This window comes from Gossypium hirsutum, chromosome A10, assembly GCF_007990345.1.
Source record: "Gossypium hirsutum isolate 1008001.06 chromosome A10, Gossypium_hirsutum_v2.1, whole genome shotgun sequence".
NCBI classification, from domain to species: domain Eukaryota; kingdom Viridiplantae; phylum Streptophyta; class Magnoliopsida; order Malvales; family Malvaceae; genus Gossypium; species Gossypium hirsutum.
In genome coordinates this window covers 105,037,618-105,064,589 of record NC_053433.1, presented here as the reverse complement: position 1 = coordinate 105,064,589, position 26,972 = coordinate 105,037,618, and the positions used below count along the sequence as shown (strand labels likewise).

The window sequence follows — 26,972 nt, the reverse complement described above, 5'->3', positions numbered from 1 at the left end:
TGAATTAGTTGAACTTTACTCTATTCTCATTATTATTATGATAATGTTTTAGTTAGAGTTATGGAGAATTTAAGGAACATTTACAGGAAGTTGTCTAATCATACATTCCAACACACTAAATACCAAAGTTAGGAATCATGCAAAACAAATGTGCCAACAATTTCGCTTCTTGAATTAGGTTCCACTATTTCCATATTAATTTCCTTCAAAATTGTAATGTAATCTACCGATATGAGTATTGTTGTCAATGTAAGAGAACGCAGGTTCGAGTGCGCTGAAGCGTATTATCCTTTTATTTATAGGTTGGGGAGGAATTATGAGTAATTTTAGAATTGTGTCAAAAAGAGCTGATATAACTAAATTGTTAGCCACAAAATGTACTCCATTTGAACAAGCAAAGATCAAACCTTTAACCACATAATTAAGAACGAAATGAGTAACCATTACGCCATATCCCATAATTAAGGATAATTCAATATTAATAACAATAATAAACAACATAAAGCCCATATGAATACCATGATTTTGTATGATTTTATACATAATTTTTTTATTTAATTTACACAAATCACTAACAACATTATTGAATTAGCACCATTTTACATTGATATATTGCATACGCAAATAATTATATTAATCCAATATGAAAATAAATGTATGTTTCATGTATACATATGAACCACAATTCAAGTTTCATTTGTATAATTGCACCAAATTAAAATTCATGTTTAAATTGCACAGTAAATTAAAATTGATGTATAAATTTGATATTTATCCTTGATAGATGTAATAATTTCTTAATTTACTTTTGAATTAGTTTATATTTAATTTTATAAAAATAAATAAATTAAAGAGTTTTAAATGTAGCAACGACTGCATTACTTTTTCCTTTTCCACTTGCCAAGTATAAAGTCTCGGCCATGTCAATGAAATGCGGCAAGACAATTCTATATTATTATATATAATCACAAGCATCAATCCTTTCTCTTGTTTATTCGGTTCACCACCTTTGGTTGCTCTAACAAACAACTCTTTTGTCTTTGCTTTTTCTATTTTATTTTCCAGCCATCGTTATGGCCGACGGCCCACAAACCCCTGCAAGTAGAGCTTCTGCAACCCTCTCTTCAGGCTTGTGTGCGTTCATAGTTGATTGATACTGAAATTAAATATGTTGTCTGTGTACTTTTTTTTTTCTAGTAACTGGTGTTTCGTGCGTGCAGAAAAGGTGGTAACTTAATGCAATTTATTCATTTATAAATGCAATGCAGGGTATAGATGGTCAAGGGTTGCTATGGTCGGGTTACTGCTTATGCTCCAACTCTACTTTGTTGCTAGCCATAGAAATGTACATGTTCCCCAGCCCTCGGGCCCTCCTCCTCTGAGACACAAGCATTCCCCACAGGCTGCTATTAAACCTTTGATCGATGAATTTCTGGATGAGAATTCCCCGCTTCGGCATTTGTTCTTTCCAGATATCAAAAGTGCTATACATCCCGCAAATGGTAGCCACTACTACCGTCCAGGCCACATTTGGTTGGATACTCAAGGGAATCCCATTCAAGCTCATGGAGGTGGTGTGTTGTATGATGAAACATCGCATACATACTATTGGTATGGAGAATACAGACAAGTAAGTTTAATAAAGAAAGACATTTCATTGCATATTAGATCCTATATTGAATATTTTGTTTTTGTTGTAATCTGCAGGTGGGTGTTATAGGAGTTGGTTGCTATTCTTCCAAGGACTTATGGACATGGCTAAACCAAGGTATTGTGTTGTCTGCACAACAGATAAATAATGAAACCCACAAATCCAACATGTTGGAACGCCCAAAAGTCATTTACAATGACAAGACAGGAAAGTATGTAATGTGGATGCATGTTGACGATGTCCACTACAGGAAAGCTGCTGTTGGCATTGCTATCAGCGATCGCCCAACAGGTCCTTTTCAGTATCTCGGTAGTAAAAGGCCTCATGGATTCGATAGTAGGGACATGACCATCTTCAAAGACGACAATGGTGTGGCATATATCATTTATTCATCTAAAATGAATACAGAACTTCACATTGGACCTTTAACCGAAGATTATCTAGACGTGCAGCCTAATATGCGAAGGACTCTAGTTGGACAACGCCGAGAAGCCCCTGCTGTTTTCAAGTACCAGGGGACGTACTACATGATAACATCGGCTTGCACTGGATGGGCACCGAATGAAGCAAAGGTAGATACAGCCGAGTCGATCATGGGACCTTGGGAGACGATTGGTGACCCGTGCATCGGAGGGAAGGAAATGTTTCGACTTACAACATTTTTGTCACAGAGTACATTTGTGCTTCCTCTGCTAGGCCTTCCAGGTTCATATATTTTTATGGCAGATCGATGGAATCCGGCTGAATTAAACGATTCGAGGTATGTATGGTTACCTTTAGCGATCGGTGGCCGGTCTCTTGAGTCGAATAGTTCTGGATCTCAATCACCATGGCCAAGAGTGTCAATACATTGGCATAAGAAGTGGAGACTTCCCTTGAGTTGGAGGCTATAGAAATCAATATGAATGCTTCGTTAGTTTTTTTTTTCTTTGTTTGTAGCTAATAATACTCTTAATTAGGCCACTTTCAGTTCACTTACAAAGTTTCTATATATCTTTATTTATGTAATATTTTTTATAGGTAAATGTTCATAGGAAAGATTACTATTTGGTTGGTTAATGACTACTACTTATTTATTTTTCTTAATATATAATTTGCACTCAGTTTTATTTGATAAATGAACCCTCTGCAAAGGCCTATGTTGTTTGCACCAGAAAAAAGAAAAGGCCCATTTTGCTTTGGCCTATAGTTTTACCAGGGCATGCTTTTCGGAAATTTGAGAATAATTATTTTTGGGAACATGTAATCAATGTCTTCCTACTTCAACTTATCAATTTATCAAATAATCTCGCAGTTAAAAAAATATATTGAATTAAGATGTAGTTGCAAATAGAGAAGGTAAACTCGAATTTTGGAGATGATATTATTAAAAAGAACAATTACAAACTCTGTTCATAAAATGTAAAACGAATATGAAACATACCAAAACATGTATTGACAATTTTAGTATATTGATAAATTTTCATAATGGTAAAATAAGTAACATAACAAAACAAGTCAGTTTTTTAAACTCTCTTTAAAAAAAAGAAAAAAAAACTAATTCTGGTCAAGAAGTTTAAATCTTGACTAACAATGTATAAAAAATGGACTCAAACAACAACACTCATTTGTTTTTGTTTTTTGTGTTTTACATAAAAAAGGATTAGATTTTGGAAGGAAATAAAAAACAACATAGATAAAATGTATTTAATCAATTGATTTGCAAAAAGGAAAAATTGCATTTATATTGATTTTAAAAGAGACCCTAACACACAACTAAAAAAAAATATGGTTTTTTGTTCAACTCAGCTTGTAATAAAAGAGAAATCAAGAAATATAATTTTCCCTTTTTGCAATATAAAGAAAAATAATTTATTTATATAAAGAAAAATATTTCTTTTTCTTTTTAAATTAGATAACTTTAGTGTATCTTATTGTTGATGTATGTATCAAGCTAGGTGGAAAGGGAAATGAAGATGAATGTTTCACTTCGCTCAAAGCAAAGTGGAGAGCAGCCGAGGAAGGTGCTCGAGGGAGAAGGAGAGAAAGGAAGAATGTGTCTGTTAAGGGAAGGGAGAGGCAGTGACCCTTATCCCATGTGTCGAGTTCTTACAAGTGGATTAGAGGAAAGTGGCCAAGTGGCTTGCTACTATAGGCCTACATAAGGTGGCAATTGAACATACTTTCAATCATCTCAAATAAGACATGATAGTTGGACTCAGAAGTGACAGTTAATAATGAGGTCCTCATGAGTGCTAAGCGTAGGTGTGCTTTTGAGAGGTGTGCCCGAGAGGTTTACTAAGCTTATTGCTCGGCCCCAGAGATTAAGATATAACAATATTTTCACCTCTCAATTGCAAAAGGTTATACAATGGCCTCCTTCGAGACATTGCTAGATGTTTAGTTGTTCGAAATGTTATGTGGTAACTACTATTTAACACTTGAAATTTGAAATGTTAAGGTTTACATGTGGAATGTCCATGTAGTTTGTGTTGTTTTAGGGTGTGTACATATATGCACTTGCATTATGACTATTTGTTACATTAACTTGAATGTCTCCACAACAAAGAATATTAATTTTTAAGCAGCACTTAAGTTTTTTTTTTTATTAAATTGAATTATGATCACAAAGTTCAGTCATTTAAGCAAACACATAGTAAACTTATATCAGTAAATGGAAAAAATTTCTATCTCTTTCACCTAAATTATGTACTTTTCACTTTTTAATGAACAAAAACAACAACCCATATCCATGTAATAGAAGGGGAGAAAATGAACAACTTATCAAAACAAACTTAATAGAAAGATCATCAAGGTCTGTAGAAGGCAATGACCAAAAGCTTACTCAAATTGCTTTCAATTCTATTTGTTCCTTTTTGTACATATTATCTGTAGTTTTGTCCATCACATCATTCTATTTATTTTCAAGTTCAGTAATTTTTTAAATTTGACTTAATGAAATCGACTTTTGTTAGTCATGTTATTCAATTAACAGTAAAATTAATGTATAGAGACTAAAATTTAAATTTTTTTAGACATATAGACTAAAATGTTCCTTCTAATAAAAGAAAAATTAAAATAAATATTTTGACATGGTATGGGAACTTATGAACTTTAACAGATTCTATTTCATTTAAATTTAGCTGGAAACACACAACCAAAAAAAAATTTAAACAAGTAATTTGATGTATTGTTTTTTTTTTATTACATTTTTTTAAGTACTTTATTCACAACTAAACAAAATTTATTGTTTGCAATTAGATTTGGAAATTATATGCTTATTGATGGGCATCGAAATCACCAAATATAATTTCCTACACTCTAATTGAATTAAATAGTAGTATAGAGTAGTAAGGTCGATCCTACAGGGACTGAGATTCCTAATTTTCCTATTTAGGTGATCAAATTCTTGAGTCTAGGCAGCTATCATGCCTATGACAACATATAAAATAAAATGAATATCAGAATGATAGTTGCAAAAATAAAATAAAGTAATTTAAATTAAACAGGTAAATCAATGTGTGAATACTTAGCCTTAGCCTTGGTACACTTCAAACTCAAACCGATCCTTGAAAACGAATTTCCTTTCTCTTAACGATAAATTGGTTATAACGATCAAGGACTCCTCAACTGTCAACTCTTCCTTGTGTAGTTGGTTCCGGTATGTTCTGTAAACTAGCCCTTACCGATTATCTAACCACATAACACGCGTTCGCGATTTAAGATCTCGGCAGCCTTGCGATCTAGAAAACCTCAACTCGAATTAACACCCTCAACCGCGTGGGTTGTTTAAATCTTATCTATCTCCCTTGACGGAACCAACTAGCTTTTTCCAATTGGACACGCCAATTTATTCGCGAGAACTCAAATACTGTAGATGACCGACTTGCTTTCCCAACTGTACGCCAAAACAACTCTCTCCCAACATGCACTTTGAGCTGAAATTGAATCAACTTTAAGGGACGAATGTGACTATCTTATATATTAGAGAAATAACAAATACCATGTTGAAAAGTTTTAGTATAGATTTATATCTCACAATTTTCGATAAAAATAATAATCAGCCTAACGTAAATTGAATTTAATTGAGCATGAAATTAATCATAGTTTATGAGTATTTATAACGAATGGATTTTAATAGAAAATATATAATAGGTGAAGAAAGGTGAAAGTTCTTAAAAAAAAATTGAACCAAAATAAGGAAATGAAAAAAATGGCAGTAAGCTTTCCAAAAGCTAAAGACGTGTGGAAAATAGAAATAAAAATTGTTTTTCATCCCGTTCAAGTGTCTTTTCCAAGCCACAATTACAAGGTATTTATACACTTTTTATATGCCAAATTTAGCATGATTCCACCTAAGATTATGCTTAATCAACCAACTAAAGTTAATTTTTTTTCTATTCATAGAGTTTGATAAATTCACAATCTGACTTTTTAATCAACCAATTCTACAATTTTTCCAATTTGACCCCTTTTTTTTATTCTAATTGAATCTATTTTGCTTGATTTTGAATTTTAACACTCCAAATTCGTCCTTAACAAAATTAAAACAAGAAAGAGAAGCTTAACTAGTAGCATTCTATTCAAGGTTTGACCACAAATAAGTACCTTAAACACACAAAATTAGCTTGCTATCGCTTATAATATTAACTTGATATTGTAATCTTAATTAACCTCACTATGTTAGGGTTTTCCATTTTTTTATTCTTTTTATAAATTGTATATAATAATATTAAATTTTAATTTTCACACAATTTAATAACTTAATTCTTTTGTTAATTCTAAAATTTAAATTTACTATTTATTTACAATTTATCGAATGCAAATATATAATTTAAAAATAAATAAATTTTTTAATCAAATGTAAATACATAACAATTCTAATAACTTATTTTAAATTAATTTCTTTCTTTCTTTCTTTCTAAATCAAACAACAGTTAATTAGAGATAGAAAATAATTCCTACAATAAAATAACTCTAAATAGTAGTAAAGAGTAGTAGGGCCGAGTCCACAGGGATTGAATATTATAGTCAACTTCCGTGTTTTTCTTATAAACAGAATTTTGGTTGAATCTATAATCGTGGGAAAGTTGTGTCTACGACTCCAATCAGACTTGCTGAAAAATAAATTAAATAAATTAAGAGAGTTGGCCATGTCTAGAAATTAAATAATTAAGATAGTAGAAACAAGCAATTAAAGAGATTGAAAGTAAAATTAAATTAGAAAATGAAATTGGATTTTTGCAAACAGAATTAGAAAGCCTTAACCCTAGACTTGGTGGATTCCGGTTTTTGAATCGATCCTCGAAAATTAGTTTTCTCCTCCAAACAATAAGTTGGTTATAGTGGTTAAGAACGTCCTAACCGCCAATTCTTCCTCTCGTAGTTGATCCCGATATGCCCTACAAACCAACTCTTATCGTTTGTCTAATCATACGCGTTCGCGATTCAAGACCTCGGCAGCATTGCATTCTGAAGAACCCAACTCGAATTAATAGCTTCAACTGCGCGGGACGTTTAAATTCGATCACAATCTCCCTAATTTGTTCACGGAAATCTGAATAAAGCACAATTGATTCGTCTTCCCAACCTTATGCTAAAACCACTCCAACCCAAAGTGCACTCTTTGAATTGAAATCGAGTTAACTATAAGGGATGAATTTGTTAATCCCGATATTTCGGAGCGATGGTGAATACTAATTTGAAGGATTCTTTAGAGCGGATACATTTCTCACGATTCTTGACTGGAAATAATACACGGCCTAAAGCTAAGTTAAAATTTTAGTGAAGCATGAAATTAATCATGCTTTTGTTGGTTTATGGCAAAGGATTAAATGGAAATGGAGATCAATGGAAAAGAAACGGGACTCGGAAAATTATTAAACTAATAAAGAAATGGAAAGCTATTGAAATGAAAATGGCATAAAGAAAAAGAATAAGCTACATGTGTTTTTGAACAAAAGTAATAAAATGGATAATTGCATTAAATCCAATCAATTTTCGGTCTATCTTCAAGCTACTACAAATGTCCTATTTATATACATATGATTTACTAAATTTGGCCTAACTACCCACTACACAAAATTAGAATTAAATAAAAATAAAATTAGATTTTCTTCTAATTTTAGCTTTTACAAGATCAAAAGAAATCTGATAAGTCCTTAACTATTTCCAAGTTTTTTATTTGGCCTCGCTTTATTGACTATGATACAAATTAGACATTTTCTGCTTGTTTTCTAGTCATAGCATCCCAATTGCATTCTTGATAGGATTAAAACATAAAATCACTAATTTAGCAAGGATCAATTCAAGAATTAACGAATTTAAACACAAAAAATCATGTAAATTTAACATGTTAACATTCACCAACTGCTATTCGTCAACATTCGTCTCCATTTAGGATATAGGTTATTTCTAAACCTCTGTGGGATAATTTTGAACCAATGCTTGAATTTTTTATTATTTTTATTGTTTTATTTTTAGATGAACCTTTTTCTCACTTTCATTCAAAGTATTAATTCAATGAAAATATATGTTTCATAATTTTATAATCCAATTTTTTTCAATTTACTTCATAATTTAATTGGTCATTAAATTTAAATCACAAAATGTAAATCTTTTAGTGAAAAGTAAAGGACTAATCATTTTAGTGAAAAGTAAAGGACTAATTATTTTGAGAAATAAAGTTTTTGTTGAGAATATAAATCAAATCAAAAGTTACTTGAACTCTAATAAATTAATAAAATGAATCATACTTTTATTATAAAATTATATCAATTACAATATAATTGTTGTATATAAAGAGGCTCTAAGTTGAGTAAAGAAATTGGAAGTAACTAAGATATGATCACAAGAAAGAAGCATCCTAAAAATGAGAGTATATATAATAAAATAAGATACACAAACAAATTAAGAAATAATCTAAATGGCATCACAAGATCACAATAAGTGGTCACATTTTATGACTTAACACCTTATCTTTTTATACTTTAATATAATTGTTGAGCCCACATCTTAATCAATAAATAATATTTCATTTAATTTTATTTATATTTAAAATAACTTTCTCAAATTTGAAACCATTTCTATTTACCATGCATTTTAGGTTTTTCTTAAAATAAGAAATTTTATTTATGATTAAAATTACCTATAAACTTTTTTATTAAGATAAAAAACTTGTATTTTAAAAAACTTTTAGCTACTCTAATTAACTTGTTTCTCAAATATGTAATTTCACACAATTTAATTAGAATAGGTCATATTCATAACTTATTTTTATAAATTGTTACAAAACTTTTTAAATTATTAAAATAAATTAAATACATTGTACAAGCCCAATTTTGGGCCTAAAACCCAAGCCCACTAAATACCCACTACACCCAAAACAAATAACCTGCCCAAATCACCCCAAAGACCCAAACCTACCCATGCCCACACACACAACAAAAGAAAAAGCTAAGGAAACCTTAGCCGTTCAGCACCTGCTCCCCATCCCATCCACCACCGACGTCTGCAAGCACTACCACTGTGCCACCACTCCACTTACACCTGCAAAAGGAAGAGAAAAGATAGATAATGTAAAATAAAGCATGTAACAAGGCTATAAAAGCCATCAAAACACAATGTAGAAGGGACTTTTTTTTCATCAATAAAAAGAATAGATTTAAACACAAGAAAGAGATAAAAATATGGGCATAAAATCGCAGCAAAAAAAAAAACAAAGAAGAGTTCAAAGGCTTCAATAAAAGGTTTATTATCTTCGTTTTTGTTATTTCATTTTATTTTTTTTAGAACCTATTTCCCTTTTACTAAATACATATATATACATATTTTTAAAAAAAATTACCTTTCGGAGTTCCGGCCACCGTGCGCTGTGGGCGACGGTGGTCGACAGCGGCGGACGGAGCTGGATCCATGGCTGGAATGAGGGCTGAAGAAGAGGGGGAGAGAGAGCTTCTTGAAGTTTTTTTTTAAAACAAGGGATGAAATGATTTTTTTTCCAAAAAATTGACTTATATAGGCCCCCAAAACGACATCGTTTTGGGGCTCGCCTCAAATGCCCAAAACGACGTCGTTTTGCTCTTGGACCGACCCGACCCGACCCGTCCGGCTTTAGATCCGCTTGTTTTTTAAGCGGAGGGATTATTTGCGCTTTTGGCCTCTCCATTTTTTCATCATTTTTCAATTAAATTTGTTATGCTTTTAAATTCGCCCCTTTAATTTTATTTCGTTTACATTTTGGTCCCGATTAAAGTGCAGCGTTTTGAGGAAAGGAAAAATTTCCTTTTTAGTCCCCCATGTTATTCGCGCACTCCAAACGGGTCCTTCCCCTTATTTTTATTTTTTTTGATCCGGCCCCGAACTTTTACTCTAGGTTTAATTTAGTCCTCTTTCTTATTTTTGATATTTTAATTAAATTAATGAATTAAATATATTATTATTATTATTATTATTCTTGCTGTTATCTTTATTACTATTACTATTGTTATTACTACTTCCATTATTTTTATTTATAACTATTATTTTTATGTATATATTATTATTTATATCATCGTTATTATTACTATTATTAAATATCTTTATTATTACTATTATTTTTGTTCCTTTTATTATTGTTTATCATCATTATATTATTATTGTTACTCCTATTATTATTATCATTACTTCTTTTTTTGTACTACCATTATTGTTCACACATATACGTTATTGTTTATTATTATTACTATATTTTTATATTCTTTCTATTATGTATTACCCATATATTATAACTACTATTGTCATTATTTTACAATTGTATTTTAATGTACTATTAATATTACTCTTATTTTCATTATTATTATCACTACCATTATTCTTTATTGCCATGGTTCTTATTTTTATTTTATAGCTATTTTTTTTTCATTTTTTATTAACTGATATCACTATTGTTATATTTAGTATTATTCTTACTTTTATTATGACTACTACTATTATTATTATGGTTTCTCTTTTATACACTTACGTTTTTATATGTAATACTTTGATTTTATTATGTATTCGTTTATACTTTCACGTAATTTCGAACTTTGAAAATTTTTTATTTTGTATCATTATTTTGTTTCATATAATACTTATTTATATTTATACCACTATTATTATTTTATTATTTTTTAAGTTTATTTATTTTCTCATATGTTTATTTGCTTATCCTCGATTTAAAATCAAATTTACACTACAATTTGTTTTGTTATTTCATTTATCATCATATTTATTTCATTTTATTTCGTTTTGTTCTCATTATCATTATTTCATTATATTTATTCGTTTATTCATACATGTATCTATATATCTGCAAGTTTATGTTACTCGTCATTATTATTGTGTTTATATCATCACCTTTGTTATTATTATGCATAATGCTGCGATTTGTTTCTCATTTCACCATGTGATTATGATTACGTTGGTCCTTTACTCGACGCATATAATTGTGCTTTCTAAAACAAAACAAGTTTCGTATTTAGACAATTTGAGAAAATTGTGCCCTAACTTACTGGGTTTCGATTTTTTCTCATTTAATTTAAATAACGGAACACTCTTTTAAATCGCTATACGAGTTTTTTTTAAAAAAAATAATACTTATTTTCGGAAGTACGAGGTGTTGTGCCCTAACTTACTGGGTATGACACTTTGTCACCTCGAAGTAAGAATTTGTTTTAAAATAAAGGAATATTTGGTATTAGGAAATTCGAGAAAACGTGCCCTGACTTACTGGGTTTCGACTTTTCTTGTTTATCCTAAATAATCGAACAACCTTTAAAAAAATTTAGAATATATGAATTTTAAATAAAGGCAAGCTCATTCTCGAAGTTTGAGATATAGTGTCCTAACTTACTGGGCGTGACATTTTATTACTTCGAGATGAGAAAGTCTTTAACATTTGTTTTAATTTATTTGGTCATTTTCAAATTAGCGTTTTTACGAAGAAGGATCGTATTTCAGTGTCTTTCAAGCTTTCAATTTTTGACACTAAGACATTAATTAATCAACTAGGTACCAATTTTTGGGCGTTACGAGGGTGCTAATCCTTCCTCGTGCGTAATCGACTCCCGAACCTGTTTTCTTGATTTACGTGGACCAAAATCGTTGTTTAAATAAATCAAACCATTTATTAAAAACAACCACTTTTACAAGGTGATCCAATCACACCTAAAAAGATTGGTGGCGACTCCCAATTTTCGTTTCCATTTTCAAAACTAAGTCGATCCCCGTTTTTTTCAAAAAAATGGTTACGACATACATTATAGTTAACTAGAAATTCTATCAGATGTTTATGCGTGTAGAAATTACATATTTAAAATATAGGTGTATGTTTGCAAATAACATACTACAAATAATGAAATATAAAATTGGAAACTAATAATAATAATAACACGTATAAGATATGTACTAAATTAAAATAAAAAATAATTTAAATGGAGAAGTGGCAAAATATTTGTGTTTAAGGATATATTTATTTGATTGAAAACAACTTTCAAAAAATGATTTTTGAAATATAAATTGATTTTTCTAAAATAAAATTATATTTTATGGTGTTTGGATGCTTCTACGTAAACTATTTTTCATTGTTTGATAAGTTTTCTTGAATTTAATTTCCAAGGCTCAAACTTGGTCCAACCTAATTTTTAAGCTTGTAATGTCTTATATTATGTAATTTATAACACATAAAAATTAAATCTCTAGTGATATTTAATGCTACTATAATGTAAACATTAAAAAAATTAATATGACTATATATAAAACCATAAAAATATATAAAATTTGTAAATAGTATACTAAAATAAATATAAATATATATTTTTTTTAAAAATAATAATATGGGTGGCATAAAAATGGGCTTGGGCTAGCCATTTACAAATATAAGCGAGCTTGAGTAAAATTTAAAACTCATTTTTTGGATCAGATTAGGCTTGGGAAATCATAAAGCGTGTTAATATCATGCTTAAGTTCAATCTAGACTTGACCCATGAACACCTTTATGTTTGTGTATCATATATACACATTTAATATTTTTATATATTCTTTATATAGGTGCTCATGGGTTAGGCCGGGTCGGGCCTCAACATGATATTAACATACTTTATGTTTGCCCAAGCTCAGCTCGACTCAAAATATGAGCCTAAATTTTTGTCCAAATCTGGTAATATTTGCAAGAAACTAACCCAAGTATATTTTAGGCTCATCCATATTATTTTAAAATTTTTTAACCAATGCCCGAGTTACAGCGTAACTTGAAGTTAATTTTTGACTTGGCAGAGCTTGATACTTAGAAGATTGAGGAAGAGAACTTGTCTGGTAAATTGACCTTGGAGTCCCTTGCAAATAGTTTTAGGGATTTGCAGAAAATTATGTTGATGATTATAGATTGTCTAACTTGTCCTGCATTGCATGTTCATTAGCTTTGCCTCTGTTTATAAGAATGTTTCAGGGTTGGGATCCTCTTGGGAATCCAACTTACAGGATGGAGGGGATATCAGCATGGAAGGATTTATTTCAAATAGAAGGTAGTTATGACATTTGGGAGGATACAACAACACCATATTGTTAGTTGATCTAGGAAGTTGTTTTACTAGCTATGAGGATATCTGGCATAAACACATGGGAGCCTAAGAACCCTAAACCAATGCTTGGATTTTTGGAATCATGGGAAAAGTTACTTTCGTCACCTATTCTTCAAACCATATTGGATACTGTGGTAATGCGGAAATTGTCAAGAGAAGTTTACTTATGGAATCCCTGTAAGGAAACTGTTCCAATCCATGTCTGGATTCATCCATGGTTGCCAAAGTTTGGGACAAAGTTGGAGGGTTTGTATCAAACCATACGTATGAAGTTGAGTGATGTTCTTGATGCTTGGCACCCAAGTGATCCATCTGCTTATGCTATACTATCACCATGGAAGACTGAATTTGATTCAGTGAGTTGGGAACAACTTATGCACCAGTATATAGTCCCCAAGTTGCAGATTGCGCTGCTGGAGTTCCAAATAAACCCTGCAGATTAGAAGCTTGACCAGTTTTATTGGGTTTCGTCTTAGGCCTTTGCAATTCCCATTCATCTCATGGCTGATTTGATGGAGAAATTTTTCTTTGTAAAGTGGCTGCAGGTTTTGTATCATTGGTTGTGTTCAAAACCCAACTTTGAGGAGATAAAAAATTGGTACATGGGTTGGAAGGGACTTCTGCCACAGGAGCTTTTAGCTGATGAAAGCATCTATAATCAACTTCACTGTAGTCTTAAGATGATGGCTCACGCTGCTGAACATGTACCAGTAGTGCAGCCTAGTTTGAGAGAGAATGTTACATATCTTTAAGGTGTGTGAGCAGAGGTAGTTTGAGGCTCAGCAGAGAGCAGACGCACATGTACAACAGCCAGCTACAGCCCCAATGAATGGTATTCCTGAGATGATTTTGAAGAAAGGTAGTTGATAAACCATAAAAGTAACATATTTCAATCCCATGCTTAGTATGTTTTTGGATGATTTATTATATAATTTAGTGAATTTGATGCTCCTAATCCTTTAATTTCATGTTTCTATACTTAGATGAGCATAGGGGAATAAAAAGAGCGAAAAATGAGCCAAAAACGGACAAAATGGGCTGATTTTAGAATCCAAACGACCAAGACCATTCCCACACAGGCTAACCACACGCCTGTGTGATCCACATGGGCTGGCCACATGCCCATATGGCATCCAGTGTCAATATCGCTCCCTGTTTCACAAACATGCAAAAAAAGCCAATTTTTAGGGTTTTGAGCATTCTAAATTCTATAAATACACACTAGAAGAGAACCTAAGAGGACACGTAGAGTAGAACACAGAAAAGACTCGAAGAACGCCAATGGATTCAACTCAGAAGTAGGATCTCCTTCAAGACTGAAGATCTCCATTTAATTTCTCTCAAAGTTTTTGGGTTTTTTATGTTTTGTTATTTTCCTAATTTTGAGATGTTTTCCCCTAAGAGAATGAACTAAATTCCCTAGATACCTAGGGAGGATGAAATCTAATACAGATCTTATTATTTGATTTTTCTGAATTACATGATAAATATTTGTTCTTGATCTTAATTATGTGTTCTTACTTCATGTTTTAATGTTTTCAGGATATTAATTCATGATTGATGTGCTTATTCAGTGGAGCAAAAGTCCTTGTTTAAGAGTAGATCTGGAATAATTGAGTGGAGTTGAATGCAATCCTAAAAATAGGATGACATAAATCTACAGGATTAGAGTCAAATCTAATAGGGGAATCCATAGATCGAGTTAATGCGACAATAGGGGTTTTAATTAGAAAGAGATTTCAATTAATCAACCTAAAGTCTGTTGTTTTTATTTTCGAAAAAGATATTAACATAAATTAGGGATTTCTACGGATCAAGACAAGTGAATAAATCGTTTAATTCAAATTTAAAAGAATAAATGAAGTCTAGGTGGACTCTTTCCTGGGTATTGTCATCTCTCATCGGTTTTCTTCAATATTTTCTACTTTATTCTCTGTTTCGTCTTAGTAATTAGATTAGTTAAGATTAGGTTAAAATAAATCCCTTCAATTTATTCGGCTAAATAATAAAAAGATAGTAACTACTAGTATCTTTAGTCCTCGTTGATACGATATTCTCGACTCACTATAGCTATACTACCATTCGATAAGTACGCTTGCCTTTGTCGTATTTTAGTTAGTTCATGATGTTATCAAGTTTTTGACACCGTTACCAGGGACTAAAATATTAGGAACACTTAATTTTTATTATTTTAGTCATTTTTATTTTTATTGCATTTTATTTTTTTTATTTTAAATTACTAACTTTTCTTTTATTAGCTTCTAGCAAGTTCCTTTAGTTTATGACTAAAAGAAACCCATCAGGACCTCTAGTATTCGATAGTGAGATCGAAAGTACAGGTCACAAAGACCATAGAGAAGCGAGACAAAGTCGACAAAGTACAATAGAAGAGTAATAGGATATTGTTATTAATACTAAGGAGCTGGCAGAAAATCTTAATAATCAGTTACCTCATGTGGTTGCTGCAAATCCTGTAAATCTGAATCCTACTCCTCGTACTATGTATGATTACGCCAAGCCCAATTTAATTGGGGCTGAATTGAGTATTGTTAGACCTGCTATTGTTGCCAATCATTTTAAACTGAAACCTAACATTATTCAAATGATTCAACAGTTTGTTCAGTTTGATGGTTTGCAAGAGAAGACCCAAATACTTATTTAGCTAATTTCTTGGAATTCTAAGACACTTTTAAAATTAATGGCATTTCTGATGATGCTATTCGCCTTCGGTTGTTTCCATTCTCATTATGGAATTAGGCTAAACAGTGGTTAAACTCCCTACCACGAGGTTCTATCACTACATGGGAACAAATAACCGAGAAATTTTTGTTAAAGTATTTTCCACCAGCTAAGACAGCCAAGCTGAGGAATGATATCTCTTACTTCGTACAGATGGATTTGGAAACCCTATATGATGCATGAGAGAGATATAAGGATTTATTGAAAAGGTGCCCTCACCATGGGTTACCTCTATGGCTATAGGTTCAAACTTTTTACAATGGTTTGAACCCCTCAACTAGGCAATTGATCGATGCATCCGCTAGTGGAACCTTGAATAATAAAACACTTTTGGAGGCTTATAAGTTTATAGAAGAAATGTCACTAAATAATTATCAGTGGCAAGTCATGAGGACAAAGTCGATGAAAATAACCGGTGTTTTTAACATTGATGTTGTCACCATGTTATCAAATCAGGTAGAACTTTTGAATAAAAGGATTGATGGTTTATATGGTTCTACACACGTACATTCGGTGATGTAATATGACACAAATGGAGGAATAAACTATCCAAAAATTCGATCTTACAACCCTAGCACAGAAGACGAACAAGTTAACTATATAGGTAATAATTCTAGACCTCAGAATAATCTCTATAGTGATACTTACAATCTAGGTTGGAGGAACCATCCCAACTTCTCTTTGGGTAGTCAAGGAAATCAGAGACCACAACCCCCTCCAGGCTTTCAACCACCTTACCAGCAGGATAAGAAACTGAACCTTGAAGAGATGTTGACAAAGTTTATTTCAGTGTCAGAAACTCTTTTTCAAAACACTGAGACAGCACTTAAAAATCAACAAGCATTGATTCAAGGGCTCGAGAATCAAATGCGTTAGCTGGCTAAGTTGATTTCAAAAAGACCAGAAGGTAGTTTACCGAGTAATACTGAAACTAACCCAAGGGAGCAGCTTCATGCAATTACTGTGAGAGATGAAGAAATGTTAGTTGAACCTGAACCGGAACCAAAGAAAGAAAGTGTGTTAAGTAAAGGTAAGGTTGAGGTAAGCCAAAATAGGCGAGAATTGATCGATAAAGTGTATAAACCTCGAGTTTCATATCCCAATGCGACTAAGAAAGACCACACCAATGAACAATTTGGTAAATTCCTTAAACTTTTGAAAAAATTACATATTAACTTACCGTATATTAAAGCTCTTTCGCAGATGCCCAATTCTGTAAAATTTTTAAAGGAGCTTTTAGCAAACAAGCGGAAGTTAGATGATTCGTCGCACGTGAAGCTCAATGCAGTTTGCTCAGCCATTTTGCAAAATAAACTACCCAACAAATTGAAAGATCTAGGGAGTTTCACTATTCCTTGTGTAATTGGTAGTTTAAATGTTAACAATGCTTTAGCTGATTTAGGGGCGAGTATTAATGTCATGCCCTATAAAATGTTTAAACAACTAGGTCTTGAGAAACCCAAAAAAACTAGGATGAGTATTCAATTGGCAGATAAAACTATTAGATTTCCTAAGGGTATTGTTGAAGATGTGCTTGTAAAGATTGATATATTTATATTTCTAGTTGACTTTGTTGTTTTAGACATGAATGAGGATAGTGACGTACCTTTAGTTTTAGAGCGACGCTTTTTAGCAACTACTAGAACTATCATAGATGTAGGTACAAGTGATTTAATACTTTGTCTCGGTGATGACACGATTAAACTCCAAGCTCGTGATTTTGTTAGGATATCTAGTGATCGAGATGATATTACGATTTCTTTTAATGTGAGTAACCTTGCGACTCAACCTTCTTTGCAAGAAATTCCTCAAAAAAAGATGATAGAGCCCTGGTCTAGCTCAAGTGATAAAAACAGAATGACTAATAAAGAACGAAGGCTTCAGATCGATGAACTAGACGAATGACGGACGCATGTCAAGGAGAAACCAAAAATACACGATGTAGAACCGAAACAAAGCTATGACGAGTATAAGGATAGAACACACCAAATTAAAGTTGGGGATAGGGTACTACTTGATGAAACATATCCTCAAATTGCTGATTCAGAGCTTACTCCAAACTGAGCAACTTCTTTCACAGTACTGAATGTTTTTCCATACGGCACAGTCGAGGTAAATCATTCTAAATTCGACACTTTTAAAGTAAATACTACTCAACTCAAACCATATGTTGATAATAGAATTGATAGTGAGGAGGAGGAGTCTCGACTCCACAAACCACTGTAACCATGCAAATACAAGGTAAGTCAAGCTTGGACTTTAAATAAGCGATTTTTGAGAGGTAACCCGAGCATTAACATTGCTAATTTATTAATTTTATCTCATTATATTTTTAAAATTAATTAATAAAAAAAATTTTAAAACCCACACGGCCTAGACGCATGGGAGTGTCTCTGACCGTGTGACTCCTTTGACTTAGTTTTTAAAATTTGAAAAAATTGACAGTGGGTTACACGACCTAGTGACATGACTATGTAACCCACACGGCCTTGACACACAGGCATGTCCTTGGCCGTGTAGATCCTGGGACTTAATTTTTCCAAAAATCAACAGAGACACAGCCTAACAGAGTCCGCACAAGCGTGTGACACAGTCGTGTGGACCACACTGTCTGGACACACGGGCATGTCCTAGGCCATGTGAAAACTGGAGCTAAATTTTTCAATTTTAAAATAAGTCAGAGAGTTACACGGGTAAGACACATGGCCGTGTGCTAGACATGGCCTGGCCATACAGGCGTGTGGGAAGTCGCATAGGCGTGGGAGAAGTGAACGAGATTGCACATGGTCGTGCGACATGACCGTGTAAACCACATGGCCTGGACACACGGGCGTGTCCAAGGCCGTGTGAAGACTGGGCTTGTTTTTAACACACACAAGCTAAAACAGAGGCGTGTCCGAGGCCGTGTGAAGACTGGGCTTGAATTTTTAACACACACGAGCTAAAACAGAGCCACACTGCCGTGTGACACAATCGTGTCACCCAACACGAGCCTCACACGACCATGTCACCCATTAAAAACCCTAACCCTTTTTTTTTCTTCTTCTGTCTTTTTTTTCCCCATCCTTACCTTAGCCACCGCAGGCTCTTGTCACCCTATTTCGGCCACAACCTTCCTTCTCCGTCGGCCCCAACTTCCAAGCCACAACCTCCCTTCCCATCTCCTTTCGCACCATCCCCAACCTACACGCACAACTCCTCTTTCTCCTCCCTTTCCTCATTTTCTTCTCCCTCATCTAACTAAATAGTACCCCAAATAACCGACCACACCACCCCCTCCATCATCTCTTCCCCTTCTTCCCCAAGCCACACGAACCTTCCCTTCCCTCCGTCGGACCTCCCTCATTCTCCCCATTTTTCCTCTATCCGGCCGCCTTCTTCTCATCAACTCCCAACGAGCCCCAGCCCAACCGCACGCCCCCTATTCCACCACCGACCACAAGACCCTTCGACCACCGCCATATCGACGTCGGTTATCCCTTTTCTATTTTTTCCCTTCTCTTTTCTTTATTTTATTAATTATTTATTTATTATAATTAGTGTTAGTTTTATTATTTCGTTATTAATATTGTTTTATTGTTATTTTTGATATATTATTTCTTTATTATTATCATTAGTATTATCATTAATAAATAATCATTTTCTAGTCTTCATTGTTAGTGTTTATAATAAGTATTAGTTCTTTTCTGGTTATATTTTAAATAGTTATTGATATTTTTTAATTAAATTACTTGCTCACTGTTTCTATTACTATTTGTCATTTGTCTTGGCATTAGATTTGTTTCTTTATCTATTTATTTCTGCTTACTGCTCTTCTGTCAAATATGATTAGTCTATGTTAATTCCTATATATTTTAGTATTCTTAGTTACTATTGTTAATATTTTTAGTATTCCCTAATTTTTCTTTTAGTCATGATTCTTTTTTGGTACTGATTCTTTTCTTTTATTTATTATTCTTTCTTTGATCACTTTGATTCATACTCAGTTTTATTATATGGTTTTGGCATACTTGAGTTTTTGTTCATATTGTTTTAGGAGTAATTTATTATTTAGGATTACTTATATTTTTTCTTGCAGATTTGGTGATTATTTTATTTATTAAAGTCTCTTACTTGTAGACACATTATGACAAACATACGAGGCAAGGCAAAAATCATCGTTCTTGCTTCAAAAAAGCGGAAGGGTCCCGGCTCGACTTCTTCCTCAAGCGCATCCGCCGAGGCTTGCCATCCTTATCTTCGATTTGCAGCGGGCCTCCGGGAGGATCTATACCAGCTTCATCGTGTACAACCACTCAATCCAAGACGCTGCATTGATTGGGCCGTGTTAGAGCAGGGTCGACTCATTGATGATGTGTGCTCTATTATTACCACAGCTCCATGGGATAGGTTCTTCGACATCATCGAGCCCACCTACACGAAGCTTACCTTGAATTATGTGCTATATTTTCGGTCTAGCAAGTCATGACAATCCATGATGACCTAGCACCATCACTTTTCGCCTCGGTGGTTTGGTGCGACATATGAGTGTCCCAGAGTTTGGTGCTACTATGGGACTTTACGTAGAGGAGTTCATGAGCGCGATGACTTTCTTCAGCTTCATTAGCACACACATTGCTTACTTTCGTGTTGTTTGATCGATCTTACCAATTTTCAGACACCATATGACGCGAGTCGCTCGAAGGTGACTTCTCTCTCTGTGGCCTTACGATACATCCACGCACTCCTCGCTCACACTTTGACAAGATGGAGAGAGAGCACCAGCGTCGTCAGCACTCATGACGCCTATTATCTCTAGAGCATGACCCACGTCTATATTATTGATTTGGCGTACTTCATCGTGCTATCTTTCCGCCATCAGGCCACCACTACAAGAGGGGCCCCATCTGTTTAGGCCCTTATGTGACTCTCCTCGCTCCACACTTGGGTCTTCTTGATACACTGGAGCAGTCCTCCACACTCACCCTAGTCAGCCAGATGTCCCCTCAAAGAGTAAATCCTCCACAGTACAGATTGTTTCATTCTGACGCTCAAAATGACCTCAAGGACTTCACTGATGATGTTCCTCCCTATCATGAAGATCCACCACAGCCTTCAGTTTCAAGTCACCGCCATGTTTATTCTACTGCTAGCTTCCGAGGAGTATCTTCCGAGGAGTTCACTAGCTTTCGTCAGTACTGCGTTTAGCAGTTTGACAGTACTGATGCGAGTTTGCAACAGATCTGTCAGCATCTCCATATTGCTCCTCTAGTGCCACCAGCTCACGACATTGATGAGTCTGATGATGAGGACCATTGAGTCCTTTTGTCTTTCTTTTTATTTTTTTTATTTTTTATGTTTATGTTTATGTTTATTTTGTTTTTATATTTTGAACTATATTTTTATTTCTAATAATTGTTCCTAATCGAGTTTTAATCCTTTAATCCTCTTCGATATTTGTATTTATTTTCTTATCAGTTGCTTAGAATCATGCTCTACATTTAGCATTTATCTACAATTCTGCTTTTCACTATTTTGGGCATTTCATCCAATATTTAGGGCAGTTTCAATTCTCTCATTCTCTTATGATATTCTATTTATACTGTGATAATCTATTTTTGTACATTTTGGACAATGTACATCTTAAGTGTGGGGAGGTTATTTATATGATTATTTGAAAATCCATGAATTATGCCTTGTGTTTAAGTAATTTTCTCATATTACTATTAGAATGAATTCTTATTGATTTGTAATTATCATTAATGTGTTTTAGATTAAATTCATAGGTAATTGTGCATTGATTGTTTAAACTTTAAGACATGAGAGAATCAAGCATGATAAGTTTATTTTCAGAATTAAAAATTTGTTAGGTTGTTTCCTTAAATTTAAGTATTACCTTGAAGTTTGAAATTTGCAAGATTGACATCAAAAACCATAATTTTTGTGAGATTTTGAGCCTTTAGAACATACACTTTTCTTGCTCACTTTATTATTGGTTAGGAGCGTGTCAATATTAATTTGTTATTCTAAAACTTGCTTCGATTATACATGTCGAGATCACACCTTTGATTTGATATACTGAGATGATAAAGGCACCTAGGTTTTAACCCACTTAACCCATAAGCCTACCTTCATAATTAACCCTTAGTGAACCCCTTTGAGCCTAACAAACCATTTCTTGATTCACCCATTAATATTAACCCATAACTCATTTTTAATTCGTTGTTCCCGTTTTAATGACTCTTTTTTTGTCGAGATTTGATTTGGTTAGCTACCTAACCACGTTCTTTTGTTTCAGTTGTTAAATTTTCTCTTATTATCCATTGATCAAAAAAATTATATATATTACATATATGTCGATTATTACTAGTTCTTTAGTTTGAGCTTAAGTAGTTAATTCCATATTCTGAGAAGAAGCTCATGTTTTTCTTTAATGATTTTGATTGATGTAATTATTCAGTATTAGTTTAATTTTCTAGTTAGGTAATTTACCAATTCGATCTCGATTCTAACCTTCTTTTTCAGCCTTTATCCACACCTTTAACCCAAGACCCATTAGAACCCTTTAAAGACATTTTGATTTGTGTATCATCTCATTTTATAGTGGTGGAGATTTGATTTTCATGCAAGTCTATGGTAATAACTTTTCATGTTTGACTTTTGAGTACTAAAATTTTTAACCTTAAACATTTTGAGTGATTTGAGTGAATCTTTAGTGAGGATGTCAAATCTTTTCGGTTTTGAATTAAAGTTAATTATTTAGATAAGGGGAAATAGCTATGTTTTCATGCTTTAAAAATGTGTGACTTGGATTGTTTGAATATTTAGTGCTTTTTTAGTTGAATTGTCAATGTGTGATTATTTGTGAATTATGATAAAACATTATTGATGAGAATTATGAATTGAGAAAGTTTAATTTTAATTGTGAGTTGAGGATTTTGCTTGAGGACAAGCAAACGCTTAAGTGTAGGAATATTTGATAAACCATAAAAGTAACATATTTCAATCTCATGCTTAGCGTGCTTTTGGATGATTTATTATATAATTTAGTGAATTTGATGATCCTAATCCTTTAATTTCATGTTTCTATACTTAGATGAGCATAGGGGAACAAAAAGAGCGAAAAACGGGCCAAAAACGGACAAAATGGGTTGATTTAAGAATCCACACAGCCAAGACCATTCCTACACAGGCTAATCACATACCTGTGTGATCCACACGGGCTGGCCATATGCCCATATGGCATCCAGTGTCGATATCGCTCCCTGTTTCCCAAACAGGGAAAAAAAGCCAATTTTTAGGGTTTTTGAGCATTCTAAAGTCTATAAATACACACTAGAAGAGGACTTAAGAAAACACGCAGAGTAAAATGTAGAAAAGACTCGAAGAACGCCAATGGATTCAACTCAGAAGTAAGATCTCCTTCAAGACTAAAGATCTTCATTCAATTTCTCTCGAAGTTTTTGGGTTCTTTATGTTTTGTTATTTTCCTAATTTTGAGATGTTTTCCCCTAAGTGTATGAACTAAATTCCCTAGATACCTAGGGAGGATGAAACTTAATACGGATCTTATTATTTGATTTTTCTGAATTATATGATTAATATTTGTTATTGATCTCATTTATGTGTTCTTACTTCATGTTTTAATGTTTTCAGGATATTAATTCATGATTGTTGTGCTTATTCAGTGGAGCAAAAGTCCCTGTTTAAGAGTAGATCTGGCATAATTGAGTGGAGTTGCATGCAATCCTAGAAATAGGACAACATAAATCTACAGGATTAGAGTCAAATTTAATAGGGGAATCCATAGATCGAGTTAATACGACAATAGGGGTTTTAATTAGAAAGAGATTTCAATTAATCAACCTAGAGTAAGTTGTTTTTATTTTCGAAAAAGATATTAACATAAGTTAGGGATTTCTACGGGTCAAGACAAGTGAATAAATCGTTTAATTCAGATTTAGAATAATAAGTGAAGTCTAGGTGGATTCTTTCCTGGGTATTGTCATTTCTCATCGGTTTTCTTCAATATTTTCCTACTTTATTCTCTGTTTCGTCTTAGTAATTAGATTAGTTAAGATTAGGTTAAAATAAATCCCTTCAATTTATTCGGCTAAATAATAAAAAGATAGTAACTACTAGTACTTTTAGTCCTCGTGGATATAATATTCCCGACTCACTATAGTTATACTACCATTCAATAGGTGCGCTTACCTTTGTTATATTTTAGTTAGTTCGTGACGTCATCAGTAGTTGAGGCCTATGCACAATAGCATGAGTTAGTATTCAAGGCCAAGCCTGGAAGGATGCATAATGGTCAACAGGCTTGGGTAACATAAGTGTAATAGTTGATTCACTTCACCAGAAAGTTTTTGCCCAAAAGGATAATGGCTGGTCCCTGGTCTCACTTGATGATTTGATGAAAATGCACTCTAATACTCTTGCAAGGAGACGTTGAGTTTTAGGTAGTTTATTAGAAAAGATGTTGCAATGAGAATTGTTTTTGAGTTTTAGGTAGTTTTTCATTTTTGTACCCAGACAATAAAATGAGCAAATTTAAGTGTTTTTATGAACTTTCGGGCCAATCCAGACTTAAAGGAATACTAATGTGTCAACTAAGTGTGCAGGATATCCAAATAGGTCAAGAAGTCAGTGGACTGCCTTTGATGTTGCAACACCAAGTTTGCTCCAAAACCTTTGTTGTCGTGACATCTAACTCAAGCGAGGAGGAAAGGAGTATATTACTTTCGATGTTGCGATACCAGCCCTAAAGTACTTGTAGTGAACTGCAACCTATTTTATTTAATTTGAATTTAGCCGGTTACACACAACCAAAGAAAATCTTTAAGCAATTAATTTGATGTATTTTCTTTTACATTTTTAATTAATTATCAATTTCATTTTTGTGAGTACTTTATCGACAACTAAACAAAATTTTACTGTTTGCTTAGATTTGGAAACTTTATGCTTATAATATCATCTCGATATTGTAATCTTAATTAAATCTCAATTTTGATTTTAAAAAATGGCATTTGATTATAAGGAGACTTATTTTTGGACCACCACTAACATTGTTTTCTTTTTATACAGCCAACTTGATCTATTTGGTCCCCGAAAGCAACATTCTATGTCTTATTATAAATTAAGTTGGAATTTGCTTTACACAAACAAAAAAAAAATTGTATATGTTATCGAATAAAACAAATACAATATCAAATTTGAAAATGAAATGTAGTATTGTTTGAATCTGATCGGTTGATTGAAATGAAAATCGGTTGATGTATCGGTTTATATGTACAGATTGAACTGACCTTTGAGTGTACTATTTAGAATTAGTAAAAAATCAAAAATTAGAATAAAAATTATCAGTTGAACTAGTTGAATCGATTTTATAATTTTTTTAATTAATTTTTAACTATATTTAATTATTATTGGATTGATGATCAAATTGATTGAACTAAAAAAATTGATTTTCAGACCGGTTTGGTTGCCAATCTGATTATTAAAACATTAATAAAATGATGATTTAACTAACACTGTTAATGACAATTAATGGCTCAATGATTAAAATGTTATAGCACGTTAACGTAAGTGATTAAAATGTAACATTTCAAATATAAATGATTACAACGTAACGTAAAATAAACAAAAGTGACTAAAATATAATTAAAATCCATAATTTTATCCGAAAATCAAAATTGAATTATAAAATTTTGGGCTTCACCAATTTTAAATTGATTAAATAAAAATCTTTTCATTTTAAAGGCTCGAAGTGGAACGTTACTATATATAAATTTTTAGTTTCATTAACTATAAAGTGACTAAAAAGTGATTTTTCATTTTTGGGAAGCTCAATGCTCGTGCCCACCTCTTGTATTCGTCTTTGAATAAATTATTCAGTTAATTGCATATAATGATTGTTTGTATTGAAACTATTATAATTTCAAACCTATCTATGGACTACAATCGATAGTAAACATAAAATTCTGTGCATATCTCTAATTGAATTGATATTTATTACAATTATATTTTTTTATTTGGAAGAAATTATCTAAAAAGAGTATATTAGTAAGGCTGAAATATAAAAAGTAAAAAACCTTAATAATTGTAAGTTCAATAAAAAAAATGCAGAAAATCTTCATAGATTCATAAAATTCTTTAATTTTAAATCTTTTTTATTTATTTCCTCTGTAAAGAATATTTGATTTTATTTTCTTCTTTGAAAAAAAAAAGCAACAAAATCATTGTTACATCTGCAAACCACTTTTTTTTTATTTAAAAATATTTTTAGAATCAAAAAATGAATTTACCTTATATATAAATATTTCATACATTTTTATTGGGATTTTAGTGATCCCAAAGGATTTCATTTCTAAACATTTTATATTTGTGATGTAATTTATATTTTAATTTAATAATCGTTAAAATAATTTTAGAACTAATTATTTTTTTTAAATTTTCTAATTAAATATTAATGAATAAAAAATTGAAAATGAAAAATAAATAGAATAATAAGTTTGAAACTTTGAATATATATATTTTTTTCAAATTAAGTTCACATTCAAAGGTCATCATGGTTTAAATCAAATCATGGTTGTACAAGCTAAACTCATTTCAATAATTTGGTTTCAATTATTATCAAAGTTAGTCCAATTTTATAAAAAAAATTAAAATGCTAATTTTCAATTAAATTATTTTTAAATTTTTAAACAGGGATAATTTAATTTAATATATATTTTTTATATTAATATTTTTGTATACTTAATTAAAATTGTACATAAATTGTATTAAGAATAGGGATTGGAAATTTTGCATAAAAATGAGAAACCCTAAATTTTGAAAGTTGGATAAATTTTAATGGAAGTTTCCTGCCAATTTTCAATACAATTGGCCCACAAGTGCTCCATTGAAAATAAGCAAACCATTCTGTCAAAATTCAAACAAAAACAAACAAACCATGGAAAATTTATGGTTTCAAATTACTCCTTTAAATATCTTAGCTCACGAATTTGACTCTCTGTTTATGT

General features: G+C 32.2%; 1 protein-coding gene, 1 non-coding gene and 1 pseudogene across 3 annotated transcripts; 2 read left to right on the top strand and 1 right to left on the bottom strand.

Moving 5' to 3' along the window:
• Nucleotides 1-946: 946 nt before the first annotated feature.
• LOC107915959 (uncharacterized) lies at nt 947-2,737 on the top strand. 2 transcript variants are annotated; one of them, XM_041077922.1, is made up of 3 exons: nt 947-1,101; nt 1,269-1,630; nt 1,708-2,737. In XM_041077922.1, the coding sequence occupies exons 1-3, from the start codon at nt 1,074-1,076 to the stop codon at nt 2,542-2,544; spliced, it is 1,227 nt and encodes a 408-aa protein (XP_040933856.1). In that variant the 5' UTR covers nt 947-1,073; the 3' UTR covers nt 2,545-2,737. The 2 variants fall into 2 exon arrangements, with proteins under 2 accessions (XP_040933856.1, XP_016700624.2); XM_016845135.2 differs by having other exon boundaries at nt 949-1,134.
• Nucleotides 2,738-12,876: 10,139 nt separating this feature from the next.
• Nucleotides 12,877-13,979, top strand: LOC107915530 (septin and tuftelin-interacting protein 1 homolog 1-like; annotated as a pseudogene).
• A 2,107-nt stretch (nt 13,980-16,086) lies between these two features.
• LOC121209113 (small nucleolar RNA R71) lies at nt 16,087-16,193 on the bottom strand. Its single transcript, XR_005904230.1, has one exon. It is a non-coding gene; the product is annotated as a small nucleolar RNA R71 (small nucleolar RNA).
• Nucleotides 16,194-26,972: the final 10,779 nt, after the last annotated feature.